Genomic DNA, 16,639 nt, shown 5'->3' on the forward strand with positions numbered 1-16,639 from the left:
GTTCACACGAATTCCTGAAGATACCCTCTGGGCTATGCAACAGTTCAGCGAGATTTGCGAGATTTATTCAAGAAGTTTTAAGAGATATTATTGCAAGGAAGGTTGTACACTTGTATATGTACGATGTAATCAGTGCCAGATAATGAAAACTAATAAAGTGAAGCAAGTTTTACAGATGAAACACGATTGTACATGAAATTAATAATGGGAATAAAAACTTATTTATACTGTTTTGCCTTTACAATTTTCAACGTCTTGTGCCTTTGCACGTTTTTCTTTTGTAATAAAATATTAAAAGGACTTTTAAGAATGGTTTATTTTAAAAAAATGTCGCCTGAGGCCGTTGCTTAGCCGCCTTGTCTATCCGGTCCTGGATGTAATTATTCCAGGAGTTGATATTGATGACGCTTTCTGCAAACTGAAAGAAACACTAATTATAGCTGCGGGCAATGGACTGATTAGTAACTCGAAAAAGTGTCGCTTCCTACAAAAGATAGTTGAATTCTTCGGATATTTAATCGGAGATGGATGAATAACACTATTTTCAGTAAAACAGTATCGGGAAGAAGACCAGAAAGTTACTCAAAGGACGCAATTCAGACCTGCCCAAAAGACCATGCCAAAATGTATGGGGTCTTATCATATAACAAAGGTAAATGGTAACAATTACTACAGTCTTGAAGGTTGATGCCAAAAAGTAGTTCTTGCTCGCATCTGATTTATATCGTCATCTCCCTCAGTGTCTTGACGAGTCGTCATGAAAGATCAAATACGAAAACGTAGGTCCTAACAGAGAGATCCACGCAATCCGAGGGTAAGAAAAATTAACGGTGCAAAGTCGGGAAGATAGGTGAAGAAGAGGAAAAGAAAAAGAGATAGTGTACGGACCGTTAAATTGTGATGTGGAAGTAAATGTTATCTTATTCTCTTTGTCTTTTTTGTTTTCAAATCATACACACTTAAACACTAGTAACTATTTACTTAATCATTTATAAATAATCTTTTTTAACTACATAAATTTTTCCAAATTTCGATAATATATTTTATAGAATATTTATTATACTCAATGTGGTCTGATTTTAATCTCTTTCTATTTAAATATCCTTGAAGCTAATTCTATATTTATATCGTACAATACGATTAATCGTATAATATAGTACTATATCGTAATCGTATTACTTTATTTCTTCTTCTATAGCTCTCAAACTAGAATAAGATTCGAAAACAAATCATAAATCAAAATTACGCCGGGAACATATTAAATTTGCTTAGTATCACATGCAATTAAACTTAAATTCAGTTTTAGACACACAAATTTCTCTATTAGAACAAAACTTTATTAGTTGTTGTCTGCAGAAAAACTGATTTTCCAACTGTAGAAAATTGCCATTCCTTCTTATGCATGTAAAACAAGTAAACGGTCTTAACTAAAACTAATCAACAAATTCGATTAATTATATCTTACAAAAATTAAAAATTAAATTAAATTATAAAGCAAAATTTTTAAGATATAAATTTTAATAATTTTAATCTTGTCAATTATAATTTTATTATTGATAGGGTTAAAACTTTATACGTAATTATAAAGTAAGTATATTTAATTCTTAAATATAATAATAAATAACTCTATACTATTATATAATTTAAACATATTTATTAACAAATCTACGAAAGGTGTTTTTAAATTAGGCCCTATATAATCGTAAAATATATAATTTAATAATTATCTTAAAAAATATTGTATAAAGCTTTAGATAATCAGTCAATAAGACAATTTCATGTACAATTCAATATTATTACTATTAATTTTTAAATGCTATGATTTGTCTAGTCCAAAAAATAAATGGAACTTCAATACAAAAAAAAAAAAACTCAATTTTGCCGTTTTGAAATCTAAGATCTTATTTTTTCGGAAGATTAGCGACTAAATATCGAGATATTTTGAACAATGATCTTAGAGAGTAAAGAAAACAAAGAAAAGTATACGTGACCTCTTTGAAATATTGTACAGCTTCACTCTCATATATCTTTTCCTTTCGGGAAATAATAGTTTAAGCTTTTATCAGAGAGATTTGCTGGACTTGAACAAATTCCGATTCAGTTCACTGAGTTCTCTCCAATAAGAAGGATGTTCGTTTCATTTTTATTGAAAAAATAAAATTAAACATGTACTTAAACATAAAAATAACAATTTAAAAAATAAGTTTATATAAATTAACTTTTGCCATAGACTAAAAGAAATTTAACCGCATTTAACACTGATAAAGTGACTAATAATTGATATGTAATATAGTGAATATTAATATGGTTAACAATTTTAGTAAAATTAAGAATATTACTATTTATGTAAACATTATGATTAATGTATCATAATTAGACATTTATACTTAAATTTAATAATTGAAATTTTTCGATTAATAGTGAACTTTTTACTATCTTTAGATCCTTCAAGTACAGATGAATGATTATAAATATTATTACCATTTTACAACATTTGTAAGTAAAATTTATAGTACTGTTTTATTTGTAAAAAATGAAAATAAATCTATTAGATGTAATTATATTGTGTGCTTTTATATAATTTAATATATTTTTTCCTCTGTTAGTCGTTTATTTAACAACCAATCATTTCTTATAGAACATAGTACAATATTACGTTTTCAAGATCTGAGACGATGTACCAATCATTTGGTTTGTTAGATATTTCCTCGTGACATGATGTTATGTCAATCTGTCTGTAGTTCTACATCGTAACAATAGTATAGACGTCAAACAATCATATCTTATTATATATGTCTCTTTTATCACTAGCCATATAGCAATTATTTATTTATCAAAGTAATATTTAATGTACCGTTTCATGTTATGATATACTTTGAGAATAAACAATAATTTATTTACACTGCTGTAATGTTTGCTCAATAAATTCTTAATATAAATTATACTAAGGAATTATTAAACTAATGTAAAGCAATATTTCAAAAATGTTAATGCTGTTAATATTTTAACTGATTTTTTCATTGTTATGTACGATTAGATTCCTGTTAGAATAATTCGTGTATTTAATAAGTGTCTCTAAAAACATATAGTTTTGTTATACAAAAATGACCATTAAACAAATGGTTAATACCATTAATTGTAGCTAATTAGATTGCAAAAACGCAAAATTACTTCACATCTGTTATTAATGTGAACAACAGTATCACTTAACGTTTTTATCTTTATTCAAATGAGATATTAAATCTGTATTTTAGAATCAGGAAAAAAATATATTAAAATGTCCTTATCAGTCAGCTGTGCTTAAGAACCGGAATATTTTTTAGAAATTTGCATTGTATATTAATTGCTCATTTGGTTTTTAAAATAACTTTTATCATTTGCGATTTTTAATCTGATTTTTCTTCTCATTTTCGTTTTTCCATTTATAGGATCTGGAAGCGTATAGTTTGGAGGACTTCAACTATAATTTTGTAAATATGACTGCCTATAGAATGGTAGATGCTGATCATCCATCCGTTAGGCAAACGTTAAAAGATATGGAAAAATTTCAACCTATTGGCCAACATATACTAAATAGGACCAATGTTATTAAGGTGAGACCGAAAACAATTTTCTACTTCATAGTTTAGTTTTTAAGTTATTCCAATTCGTTTTTAACTATTTTTTTACATTTAATATGAGTATCGAAGTAAAGTTTTCAATACTTATGTAAATATTTATGCTACTGACTATTATCTGTTTAAATTTCTAAGATAAATCGATATATAAATATTTGTTCAACTTAATCAACATGGAGAACTATAGATGTCACATGTTAATACTCTAGTTTCCATGTTGATATTCGACAAACACTTCCTTCTAATTCCTATAGGTTGAACCGGCTTTGATGTACGATTCTGTTTACGCATTAGCTCATGGAATCCATTCTCTTCATCTCGGAGCAACTTTAAGACCTACTAATGTATCATGTGAGGATGAAGTACCTTGGAATGATGGAAGCAGCTTATTTAATTATATAAATTCGGTATTTAATGCAGTAGCCTATATTTTAACACAATAATTTCATTTTCTTTCATATAATAAATTGACATAATTTACTGCTTTTCAGTATGAAAAATATGTCAAATAATAAAAGAAGATATTTTCTTTTCAGGCAGAATTTAGAGGACTTACTGGGAAAATACAATTTAAAGAAGGAAGAAGAAATAGCTTGAAGCTGGATTTATTAAAACTGAGAGATAAAAAATTAGAAAAAGTATGACTTTAAAAGTGTAATGTTTAGGAAAATATTTTTTTCTTTGGACAGAAAATTTTTAAGACAAATTAATTTTAAAACTTTTAAGTAAATTATTTTTAAATAACTTATTCTTGTCAAAATTGCTAATGAGATACAATATATTGTTTATCACTAAAAAATTTTAATGAATTTCATAATAACTTGATAGAATATTTGTTTTGAATGTATTTAAAAGTCTTCAATTTAATATATTTTTAGAATATTTTTATTATTCTAATAAATATACTATATGCTTTCGTTTGTACTAAAATATTTTATTTTTAGCCAAGATTATTAAATTACAGCACGTATAACGAAAAATTTAATAATACGATTGAATATAATATTAAATAATTCTATATAAGTTATTTATTTTAAAATACAATTTCCCAATTCTTTAACAAGTCTATTATTTTCTTTTCAAAAATTAAAAGGCGTCGTTAGAGTTAATTAAATTATCGAAGGCGTTACCAATAAATCTTTGAAAATTAAATGGATTAAAGCAATTTTAATAAATAATTGCATCATTATTTTAATTACTTAGTGAATTTTTAAAATTTTAGACATCCATTTATTATAACGAAAAATAAATAAATTATTAAGTTTATTTATGTATAATCTACGAATGATTCGACCCGACATATGAACTAAGATGAAATTTCTGCCTTTCTGTCGAGTTTTTAACAGTTTATTTTTTTCTGGACCGTCTACTACACAAAACGTAATTAGTTGCTAAAGTACTTTATATAACTCTATATTTTCCTGTCACGTATCACAGTTTAGAAAGTATTAAAGTAGAGAAATACATTGTGTGGCTTCTGCTTTCATTTCTATTTGTACTGGTAGAAAGAGTACGGTCTATTCTCTATTGGAATTGTGCCAGAAGTTTATGTTTGTTCCGTAAGATAGAGTTTACTATCTAATATAAACTTCTCTATTATTGTCAAGTTGTTCAAATATTCGGCTTTCTCTTGCCCGTAATCTCTATTTATTAAGATAACTTCCTTGTATATTTCCTATACTTTGGCTAAAACAAACTAATCCAATCTTTAAGCTACTACAGAAAGTTAGAAATTGACTTCTCAATATAATTGTTAATATATTTCTTTATTATTGTGAATATCATATTCAACTTTATTAATAAACAACAACTATAATGCAAGACACAACTAAAATATTATAATTAATAACTATATTTATATTAATACGAGAAGTGTAGTTGAAACTATCCGTCTTTTTTAATTTTTTCTCTTTATAAAATTGTACCGTGAAAAATATATGTATATATGCTTTACGATCAAGATATGAAAGAAATTTATATAATATATATACAATATATGTACTATATATTCTATACTGGAATGAATTTATTCGAAGCAGTGGTTATATTTTAAATGCCTTTCAGCCTCAGTCAATGAACGTCGACTGTCACAAAATCTATAATTCAATTTTGAGTGAAGCGACAGAAAATTGAAATAAATCAACACCGTACTTAATAAAGAATTCAGTAAATACTAAAATGTATTTTTATGTGAGTTGGATTTCACGATTTCTCCCTGAAATATCTTAATCTTATTTATTACGATTGGAGTGAATGAAATATTTCTTTCTTCATTCTAAATTACATTTTGTAATGTTGGAAACTATATATTGTATATATCTCATATGTTATTGCTTTTTCGTATACAATTTTTTATTAAATATAATCGATAATTCTCTATATTTTTACTTAGTGAGGTAAAATTTAAAATAGATTATTTTACATCATCGATTGAATTTTACTGAACAGATTTTAAGATAAACCTAACTTCAGTTTCTGTGTTTATTAATATACGTAAAATGTTTTAAGAATGCGTGTAAATTATTCTTAACTATACATCGTTTTATTTATATTTTAAAATTGTATTACTATTACCGAACAAATAATCTTATATATAAATTAATTATTATTGTTTAGCTGCGATTCAATATATTTATTTGAGTTAGACGAAATTTTCTATTCATATACAAAATCTAAAAAAGTAATTATTAAATTAATAATAGTATAATAATAAAAAATGTAATAAATATTTTAAGCTAATTAATTCAATTATAGTAAGACATTTAAGTGAATAAAACATTTTGTTTACAAAATAAACCAGAAAATACTGCACACTCTTCGATCTAACGTAGGAACTCTCAGTAAAGACAAGATTAATCTGAAATTTTTATAAATTTCTTTCCTTATCTTAATTGTTATTATATGCTTATTTAGTTGAAACGAAACTAAATTTTGTAAGAAAATTTCAAATTCATGATTGTAAAAGCAATTTTCAAGATATTTGTCATGTTTCTCTATTATTAGTCTGAACTTTGATGGAAAGTCAATCGGTTTCAGTTAAAATCTGCAACTGCCCTCCTATACGTTATCTTTGCTTCCCTTTCATCCATCATTACGATGTCAGAAAGAACATTAATCTTACAACTGTCAAAAATTCTTGTGGGAGAAGAAAATTTATCTTTTTTTCCGATCGCTATTTAGATGTGAAATTTGCGACTGATGATACTATCTACTGTATATTTTCAATCCACATTATTTCTATTTGTGGAATATTTTCTACTTTAATTTACCAGGAAGATTAATAATTATTGAAAATGATTCTTTACGTAGAAATTTTGTCACCTTGTAAAGTAAATAAACCTAATTAAAATGTCTTATATTTGAATTTTATTTAGAAATACAAAAAATTGTATAAATAGATTTGCATACTTGTAAACAACGTGTAAAAATAGATAATTCGATTTTTTTCCCACTAATAAAAATCAATAAACAGAATTGATGCGTGTAATCGGAATGTTTTTTGCGTTTACGTGAAAGTAAATATTCTTATAAAAAGTCGATAATAACTGAAAATTTTCTACACTATTTACTTACATGTAATAAATATTATTAACACTTGATGAAACCGAAATAAAATTTTGTTTTTCTAATAAATGCAAAATAGCTTTTAAGAAAATTACTTTCAAAAATTTTTACAAATTTATTTTCTAAAAATTGAATATAATCATATAAAACTTTTTCCTTTGCTCAATAATTAAGTTTTTTCTTATATAAATATTGAAAGTAAAAAATGATCAAGAATCATCTAAATTTTTAAGTTTAAAAATTTGATGACATAAAGTTTATGTTTAATATTACTAAATTTATTTCTTTGCAATAAATTTTTAATTACTAATATATTTTAATGCACCAGAACAAATTTTAAATGTAGGAATTTCGAGTAATTTAGTTTACAGAATATTTTAAATAATTGTAAAAAATCTATTTTTTTGTTTTTTTTAATAAAAAAAATAATTTGTCGAAACCGTGTCTTTTTTTTCTTGTTTTGTTTGATGTCACGACTTGGTGAATTCATATAGACACTTGGCAAATTCATCTATTTAATCCATAATCTTTACAGAGTCTGTTACGTAATATACATATGTTGTATCTGAAAAAAAATAATTATAAATATCTGTCTAACTCATTATTATTATTATTATTATCAATATTTTTTAATTAATGTATTTTACTGGCTCTTCCATGTAATACTTGATTAACGTTAGTAAACTAGCTATTGCTTTCTTTTTATTACTAAAATATTGTGTGTAAGAAAAGAATGTTATTATTATGAAATCCCGATTCACGGATGTTAAATTTGGTAATCTGTTTACTCAAGAAATTTGAATTTAAACAGGTTCAAAGTGATTGAAATCAGCATATGTTGTACGAATGAAAAGGTCTCGGCCATCATTTACTATAATATATTTCACGGATTGCTGACGTGATTAAGAAGTCAGCCTGACGTTCTGGAGATCCAGAATCGAATCCAAGCGGTCCAAACATCCTAAGAATTTTTTGGGAGTGTTCTGTCTCGAGTCTCTTCTCTCACTACACCGACGTGGTAGAATCCATAATGGATATTATTAGATACTTTAATTACTGCCTGCAGGATGAAAGGGTTTAAAAAAGGAATAAAACCCAGGTATAGTTAATAGTATATACCGAAACAATTGTTGAGTTTAACTGATAAAATAATGTCACAGGAAGATCAATTTAGCTTTTCCAGTATTTCATTTTACATAATAAATGTATAATGTAAAAAAAAATTAAGCAGAGTTTAGAAAGTTTTGTAATTAGAAACTAATTAAAAGTCGTGAATCGTAACGACTGAATGATATTTCGTAAATCGTACTAATTTAAATTAAACTGTATTTATTATAACTTTAAAAAAATTGTCATTGCAAAATACACTTTTATAAGAATTGAATTCAGTAATATTGTAAGTAAATTGAAAAGGAAGAGATAAGAATGAAACCAAAAAATTTTTCCATTATTTGGATTTTTTTCAACTGGCATAAACTTTACTTTATATCTACAAATTGAAAATGTTTGCAACCTATTTCATTTCAAATTCAATGAAGAAATACAAATAGTATGTGGAATGTATATTCTGTTATAAATTTAATACAGAATGTGCCTAAATAAGTTTAATATTTTATAAAATCTGAATTTTTCTATATAAATCATTTTTTTAAGTTAGGCCTATATCAATTCTATTTACTCGTTGAAAAGTTTAAAATGTAGATGATAAATTAGAAAGTATTTAAATATTTAAACAAAAAGTTAAGTAAATTTCAATGGTAAATAATTAATTCGTAAACATTAAACATAAATATTCCGGTTGAATAACAGATTTTTCGACAAATTTAAATTTTAATTTGGTGTTACAGTAATAGATTGAGGCAAATGTTGAAAGATTTAATTGGATAATCTCGTAGTCTTTCTTGCTTTACTGCATTAACATCAATTCTTTAGCAAATCCTCATCTTGTTCTTTGCTAAAAATTCTGTCCTTTAAAGTAATTTTTCAATTAATTTAATATTAACTAGTCCATCTTCCACGCGAATGAGTGTCAGTAACGAAGCAAGCTTTCTAAAGTCTTTTATTTATGTGTCAGTTTGACGTTAATTCGTAAAGGAACACCATGAAAGCTGAGACACGCTGCTATCCCAAGTGTCTAAGTTAGAACTTCAATCCTTCAACGAGGAACATTAATAACTCTTTGCAGCTTCTTTGTGTTATCAAACAAAATACTTATCGACACAAAGTTTTGTGTAAGACCTACACTCTTAGCTTGTAACACGTACTTTCTTTTCTTTCGTGTTTTTATTTTTCTTTAACATTTATAGTTCATTTCCTGCTTTTACTACTTTATTTTATAGTTTTCCTCACTCGAAAATCCATTGAGACTCATGAGTTTGCAATATACTCTGTAAAATTTTTCTAGTTTTATGATAGTTCTCGACTTAGTAAGATTATACTTCAATAGTTGCCTTAAAGATTGAAGGTTGATGGTTATTGTCGATGTTAATGTAGAGATTGTTTTGTTAGGAAAAAGTAAATATCTTAAAAGGTTTTATTATTATATTTAATTTAATTTTTTACATTTTTAATCAGCAATAATTTGTAATGCAAACAAATGTACGTAATTTTTATTAAGTTCGATGATCATTAAAGGAAACAAATACTACATTAGCTTTAATATAAATCTACGAGAATAACATTTATCGATCATTATATTAAAATATATTTATAAAATTATTTACTATTAATATACATGTTATTTCCTTTAACTTAATTTATGAAATTTTTATAATATGTAAAATAGTATTTACAGTTTTTATGTAAAATTCGGAACTAACCAAATAGACTAAAAATTTTCTTAATTCATAAGATGACAAAATACGTAAAAATAATCATTTTTACACAAAATTTGGCTATTATAAAAACTATGATTAAATTTAAGACATTATTCAGCCTGTCGTTGCTTTTGACTGATGCTGCAATTTATCAGCAATCTTGCACCTAAAATTGCTTAACTTGCGTGCGGTAATTTTTATTCTAGCGTGTATAACTTGAAGCAGTTAATGAAGCTATACACTAAAATTTATCGCTTGACAGAACTAAACAGCGTATTTTCCTTGTAGGTTACGGACTTCCAATCATTTTACATACGAATAAATAGAGCATAATATTTACAAGAGTTTTATTTTAAATCTACTGTTAAAATTGATATCTCTTTTATATATAATTTATTATCAGGTTGGAGAATGGTCAACGACAAACGGGTTAAATATTACTAATCACACTGTTTTTCATGAATTTAGTGTGACTAACATTACACTCAAAGTAACGACAATTGAAGTAAGCTGTTTTTATGAAAAATAAAGCATGTTATTAATATAAATAATAGCTTATGTTGTTCGAACTTTTATTTTAATAGTCGCGGCCTTATGTAATGCTTAAAGCTGAACGTAATTTGACCGGAAACGAGAGGTTCGAAGGCTTTTGTATCGATTTGTTAAAAACCATAGCCGATCTACTTGGATTCAGTTATGAACTACATTTAGTTCCAGACAAAAAATTTGGAGCTGAAAACACAACAACGGGAGAATGGAATGGTCTTGTTAGAGAAATTATAGATAAAGTATGATTTATTATTTATATATTTTAAATGTTATTTATGATTAAAATTTTATATAGAAGTCTAACTTTAAAATTTTATCTTCTTTCTTTATCTTATGAGTTATATACAAAATATATAAGTCAATAATATTTATTTATACGGGTAAGACCGTAAAAAATTTAAAAGCCCGCATGTTTTTACAACTTATTTATTCAAATTTTTCATTTAAGCATCGTAATCACAGGTTATATTTACAATACTAAATTTTATGTAAACAACACGATATTTTAAAATAACTTTGTTGATTTTTATAATAATCGTTTATTTACAGAATGCGGATTTAGCAGTCGCTCCGATGACTATAAACTATGTTCGAGAAAGTGTTATAGATTTCACCAAACCCTTCATGAATCTTGGAATTGGTATATTATTTAAATTGCCAAAAAATTTACCAGCTCGGTTATTTTCTTTTATGAGTCCACTAGCAGTGGATATTTGGCTTTACGTGCTTGCTGCTTACGTCCTTGTGAGTTCAACGATGTTTATCGTGGCCAGATTTAGTCCGTACGAGTGGCAAAACCCACATCCGTGCGTTGCGGAAACCGACGTGATGGAGAACCAGTTTAGTTTAGCGAATAGTTTCTGGTTTACCATCGTAACCCTGATGCATCAGGGCTGCGACCTAAATCCCAAGGCCACGTCGACACGTATAATAGGTGCAATCTGGTGGTTCTTCACTTTAATAATGATCTCTTCATACACAGCCAATTTAGCCGCATTTCTGACTGTAGAACGGATGATCACACCTATTGAAAGTGTAGAAGATTTAGCCGAGCAAAATAAAATTGCTTACGGCACTTTAGAAGGTGGCTCCACAATGACCTTCTTTAGGGTACGTCTATCATTAATATCCAAGTTTTTATTAATGCTTTAATTAATTGAATCGTTCTTTTTACAGGATTCAAAAATAGATACTTATCAAAAAATGTGGCGTTATATGGAAAGTAGACCTGCGATGTTTGTAAGTACATATGACGAAGGCGTAAGGAGAGTTTTAGAAGGAAATTATGCATTTCTGATGGAATCTACCATGCTAGATTTCATGGTTCAGAGAGACTGCAATTTAACTCAAGTAGGAGGACTTTTAGATTCTAAAGGATACGGAATTGCCACTCCAATGGGTAAAACTTTATCAATTTCTATTTTAAAACGGATGTTATTAGCTGCTTTTTACTTTAATAGTAACATTTGAAAGCATTTAATCTATTAATTTATATCATTATAAATAACTTTAATAAATTTGAAATATATAAAAATGATGAATAAATAGACTTTTAGTTTTATTTTGTTAATTAAAACGTATATTTAGTAAAAAAATTAATTATTTATATTTTTAAAAGTAGAATAATATCTTAATTTTAATATTAAAATCGTAACAGAAATTTTTCTGTGCTTAAATTCCCAATTTTTTGATCGATATTATATTTCGGTTTCGTTTTGATAACCTTGAACAAATTTGGCTAGAATTCAATAAAAGATATCTTATAATAAACAACTTTATGCTAACCTTTCCTGAAGGACAATTTCCACAAGAAAGTTGATAACTTACATTTAATTTTGTTTTGAAAACAACTTTAAACTGTGTTGATTTACACAAATATCTAAAATATAAAAGTTGTTTCTGTCTATTCTTGAAAACTTTTTAAAATAATAGTAAACATGACTACTATTTATCGAATAAAATAGTATGTTGCTATTAAATAAATATGAAATGTTTATTTCATTGTTAAATGAAATAAACATTAAATAAGAATATTTATTTTGATATTACTTGTAGTAACTTTCTGGAAAATAATTTTCTAGGTTCACCGTGGAGAGATAAAATTTCTCTTACTATACTTGATTTGCAAGAAAAAGGTGTAATTCATATGCTCTATAACAAATGGTGGAAAAGTCCGGGTATTATGTGCTCCAGAGATGATAAAAACAAAGAAAGTAAAGCCAACTCTCTGGGTGTAGACAATATTGGAGGCGTTTTCGTTGTATTGTTATGTGGGCTAGCTATTGCTATTTTGACAGCGATATTAGAGTTTTTCTGGAATAGCAGGAAAAACGCACAGACGGAACGGGTAAGGTCTTACACATCTCTTCAAAAAATCAATAAAATTCTTCAAATAAATATATTTAATTAATTAGTATAAATAAAAATAAATAAAGGTTCGACTTCAAAATAGTTTAAATAATAAAATAAATATTTTATTATTTAAACGTGTTTGTTTATATATTTGCTTAATACGAATAATTTATTTAATGTATACTTTCATGCATGACATATTATAATTGCATTAAAAGCTGCTTTTTTCATTATCTGAGTTGTGTGTTTTTTTAATTGAATGCCAGAACCTGATTTTCTGTTCAACTCAGCAATCATTATGTTCTGAAATGGCCCAAGAATTAAGATTTGCTGTAAAGTGTAGAGCATCGAGGCAAAGACCAGCTTTAAGAAGACAGTGTTCGAAATGTATACCAGGTACAACGTATGTCCCAGCTGCAATGGAGGTGCCTCAAGAAAATGGAATCATGCAAATGATAGAAATGAGAAAATCACCTGTAACTTTTGATTGCACGGAATCTTAGTCTTTGTACTATATAAAATATATTGTAAAAAATATGATCCTAACGTGGACCTTTTGCCAATAAACAGGCACGTTTAAAGGCAATGATTGATTAACTACATACACCGAGCCAATGACATACGTCCAATTCTTTATACATCATAAAGATTTATTAAATTTGCCCTTCACAATCAACCAATGAAGGGTTCAATTGATTTCTATCGTCGTCACATTTAACAACGGGTATGACGATCGCCTTCACTAGGGAGCAAATGTTTTTCTCCATTATTTGCTACACACTGCTTCTCCCAAGCATGGTTTACGATAGGAAAAAATTCTCTTCATATCGTAGTACTTAAACATTTTGATATTATTTACAGAGCAATGACTTTGACTAGAATTATAGATAAGAAATTTTAGTAAAGGTTAATGTTGCGTTCATGTAATAAGTTATATCTAAAATAATTATTTTCATTCAGAAAGTGTTACGAAGATCATTAATACAACGTTATCTACATTTATTTTCATTTAATTTAGCTTACATAACGTATAATATATTTTATAAAATTATTTCTCTTATAGTTTAAGAATTAATTAATTTTTAAAACTGTATTCGACGAAGTATCAAATCTCTTTACATAAAAATTTCTGTAAATATAAAATTTACAAAAACATGTACGGTATGTATATAAAATTATATAAATATTGTAAAAGTTTGCCAAATATTCAGTGGTGCATAATTGTTAGAAAGGAAAGTTTAGCTCAATTCATTTTTAAATAGTTTATAATTGGAAAAGTTTAGCTAAGAATAGATTAGATATGTAAATTGATTAATCGAATTTAATGTAAAAAAGTCATAATAAAAATTATAAAGTGCATGCTACTCCAAAAAATATTTGGGAGTCTTAAAAATATTCCTTCTACAATTAAACTATGTATAATAACACGAAATAATTTTGTAAATGAAGATCTTACTCTTCAATTGATGCCAATAGTAAATAATAATCATATAATAATTATGATATCTTTAGATAAGATGTTATATTCAACCGTAATAAGGCCTTATAATGCATGCAACTAATTATAAAACTCTTGTTAATTTTCCTAAATGTATAAAAATAACAATAAAAATTGTTTAAATAATAAAAATTTTACGAAAAATATTTTCATCCATCGAAAATAAAAATGATTGTTAAAAATTGAGATATGAAAAATAGGAAATTCTTCAAAGATTTATTTTATTTAATATTTAATTTTAGAAATATTTTAAAATTATTTTCTTATCTTAGAATTAATTTTAGTGTAATAATTATAACTTAAAAATTAATATTTCATTTAGCTTAGAATAATTGTAGACGAATTAAAACGACTTATTTAAGATTATTCTATTGTGTCCTGTATATAGATAATGTAAATCACGAATTCTTGTACGAAATGAACTTCATATAGAAAATTTTGTAGTATATTACATTTACTGACAAACGCATTGGGGCATATGAGTAGAATTCATACAAAATGTAAATTCCATCCTCCATACCTGCCACCGAACAAACATTGCGGTTAATAATTTTAATTGAACTAATTACTTAATGATTCTGGAAAATTCTGAATTCGTTACGATGTGTTATTGTACATAAATTATAAATTGTCGATGTAAGCGTATTGTTATGATTGATTTCACTTCTCTCTCTCTTTCTCGTGTTTCTTTAGAAACCAATAGACAATATACATTTGTACAGTCAGAAAATGAAAATAAAAAATGAAATTATAGAATTTCTTTTCTCTTTCGTTATAATTTATTATTAAAATACACTATTAGTTGTAAAACTAAATACTGATATAAGTTACGATATTCAACTCGTATTTAAAGAGCGCAATAATAATTTTAAATATAATAGATGATATTTTTAAAAATTTAAATAGTAAAAAATTAATTAATAAATAATATTTATCACTCTAATATTAAATTATTTAATTAATATTAGATAACTCTACAATAAAATACAAATAAATTTTAGATAAAAAACTCTTCTTAAATATATTTATTCTTTTCAATTTTAAGAAGGAACAAATAAAACTAATTTATATAATTTGGAATTTTTTATAAAAGACTTTTTTTTCTAAGTTTAATAACATAATTAACGAAACGAAATGTTTTTATTCTATCGAATACAGAATTAAATGTAAAAATGTCTATAAAAAAGATATAATTTTAAACGAAATCATTATAAATTCATTTATTAATTCATTTCCGATCAATAAAAAAATGTTAAAAATCATTTATTTTAACTGACCATTTAATATGCATGTGTATAATTATATAAATTTTTATTTTAAAATTATTTAGAAAAGTAGTTATTTTCATATCACCTCTATTTCTACTTTAAAGAATATTTCTACTTTAAAGATTATATACAAAAAATTTCAAATGTAATTTTAGAAGCTTATATATACACAAGGAAAAGTAATTAAACAAAATAAAAGACAATCTTCTATTAAAATAAATGTAAAAATAAACAGTGGAGTTAGGCTTGATTCACTTTATCGAAGTTCCCTTGTATAGTTCTTTATAGCAATAAAAATATTAGTTAATCAAGAGAAAAGTTTTATTCCAATATAAATGACTTAAGGAAATATTTTAAAGTAACAAAAATATTTAAATATACTAAGAATTATATCAATAATTAATGTAATGATGATAAAAATGTTTATCAAAGCCAAATAAATGATTGAAATTTACTTAGATAAAAATTATCAATTATCTCACACAATTAAGGTTATATACTTCCAAACTATTAATATATAAAGAATATGGAAATGAAAAATGAAAATGAATGAAATCATTTAGATGTAACTTATCATTACCAAGTTCACCTTCCTCCTTATCCAAGATCATCCTTACCACGAATCATTATTGAAAAAAAATTACAAAATTGATTCTGTTGTAGACATAAAATAGTTTTATTATATTTTCATGTAAAATGTGTGACTTGTAGAAAAGTATAATGAGAAAATGGATGCGGGTAAGTTAAATTAATTATAATAAATTAGTTTTTTTCCCTACAAATTAAATTTTCATTATCAAAACAAAGTTAAAATTCGCATTAACTTATCTCCAAATTTATGAAGAAACTTTTTTTTAGAATAATTTACTTGAGAAACCGTTTTAATGTCAGAACTAATAAGGAATTGTTCCTATTAAATCGTTAATCAAGTAGTAAAAGTTAAGGATCGATTAAACATGAATAAAATGTATATTT

General features: G+C 25.6%; 1 protein-coding gene across 6 annotated transcripts in view; it reads left to right on the top strand.

Annotated features, from left to right (window-relative positions):
• Positions 1–13,979, top strand: part of LOC136974846 (glutamate receptor ionotropic, kainate 2) — a 231,572-nt gene extending 217,593 nt beyond the window's left edge. For 5 of the 6 annotated variants that reach the window (XM_067269819.1, XM_067269821.1, XM_067269822.1 and 2 more), the window contains 10 exons: positions 2,443–2,496; positions 3,429–3,593; positions 3,872–4,024; positions 4,154–4,255; positions 10,401–10,502; positions 10,582–10,785; positions 11,096–11,656; positions 11,723–11,945; positions 12,628–12,893; positions 13,165–13,979. In XM_067269819.1, the coding sequence (XP_067125920.1) occupies positions 2,443–2,496; positions 3,429–3,593; positions 3,872–4,024; positions 4,154–4,255; positions 10,401–10,502; positions 10,582–10,785; positions 11,096–11,656; positions 11,723–11,945; positions 12,628–12,893; positions 13,165–13,401 (2,067 nt within the window). In that variant the 3' untranslated portion in view covers positions 13,402–13,979. The remainder of the gene's footprint in view (positions 1–2,442; positions 2,497–3,428; positions 3,594–3,871; positions 4,025–4,153; positions 4,256–10,400; positions 10,503–10,581; positions 10,786–11,095; positions 11,657–11,722; positions 11,946–12,627; positions 12,894–13,164) is intronic. The other variant, XM_067269825.1, reaches the window with a different exon arrangement.
• Positions 13,980–16,639: the final 2,660 nt, after the last annotated feature.

This window comes from Centruroides vittatus, unplaced genomic scaffold (assembly GCF_030686945.1).
Source record: "Centruroides vittatus isolate TY-2023 unplaced genomic scaffold, ASM3068694v2 contig_357, whole genome shotgun sequence".
Lineage (NCBI taxonomy): Eukaryota > Metazoa > Arthropoda > Arachnida > Scorpiones > Buthidae > Centruroides > Centruroides vittatus.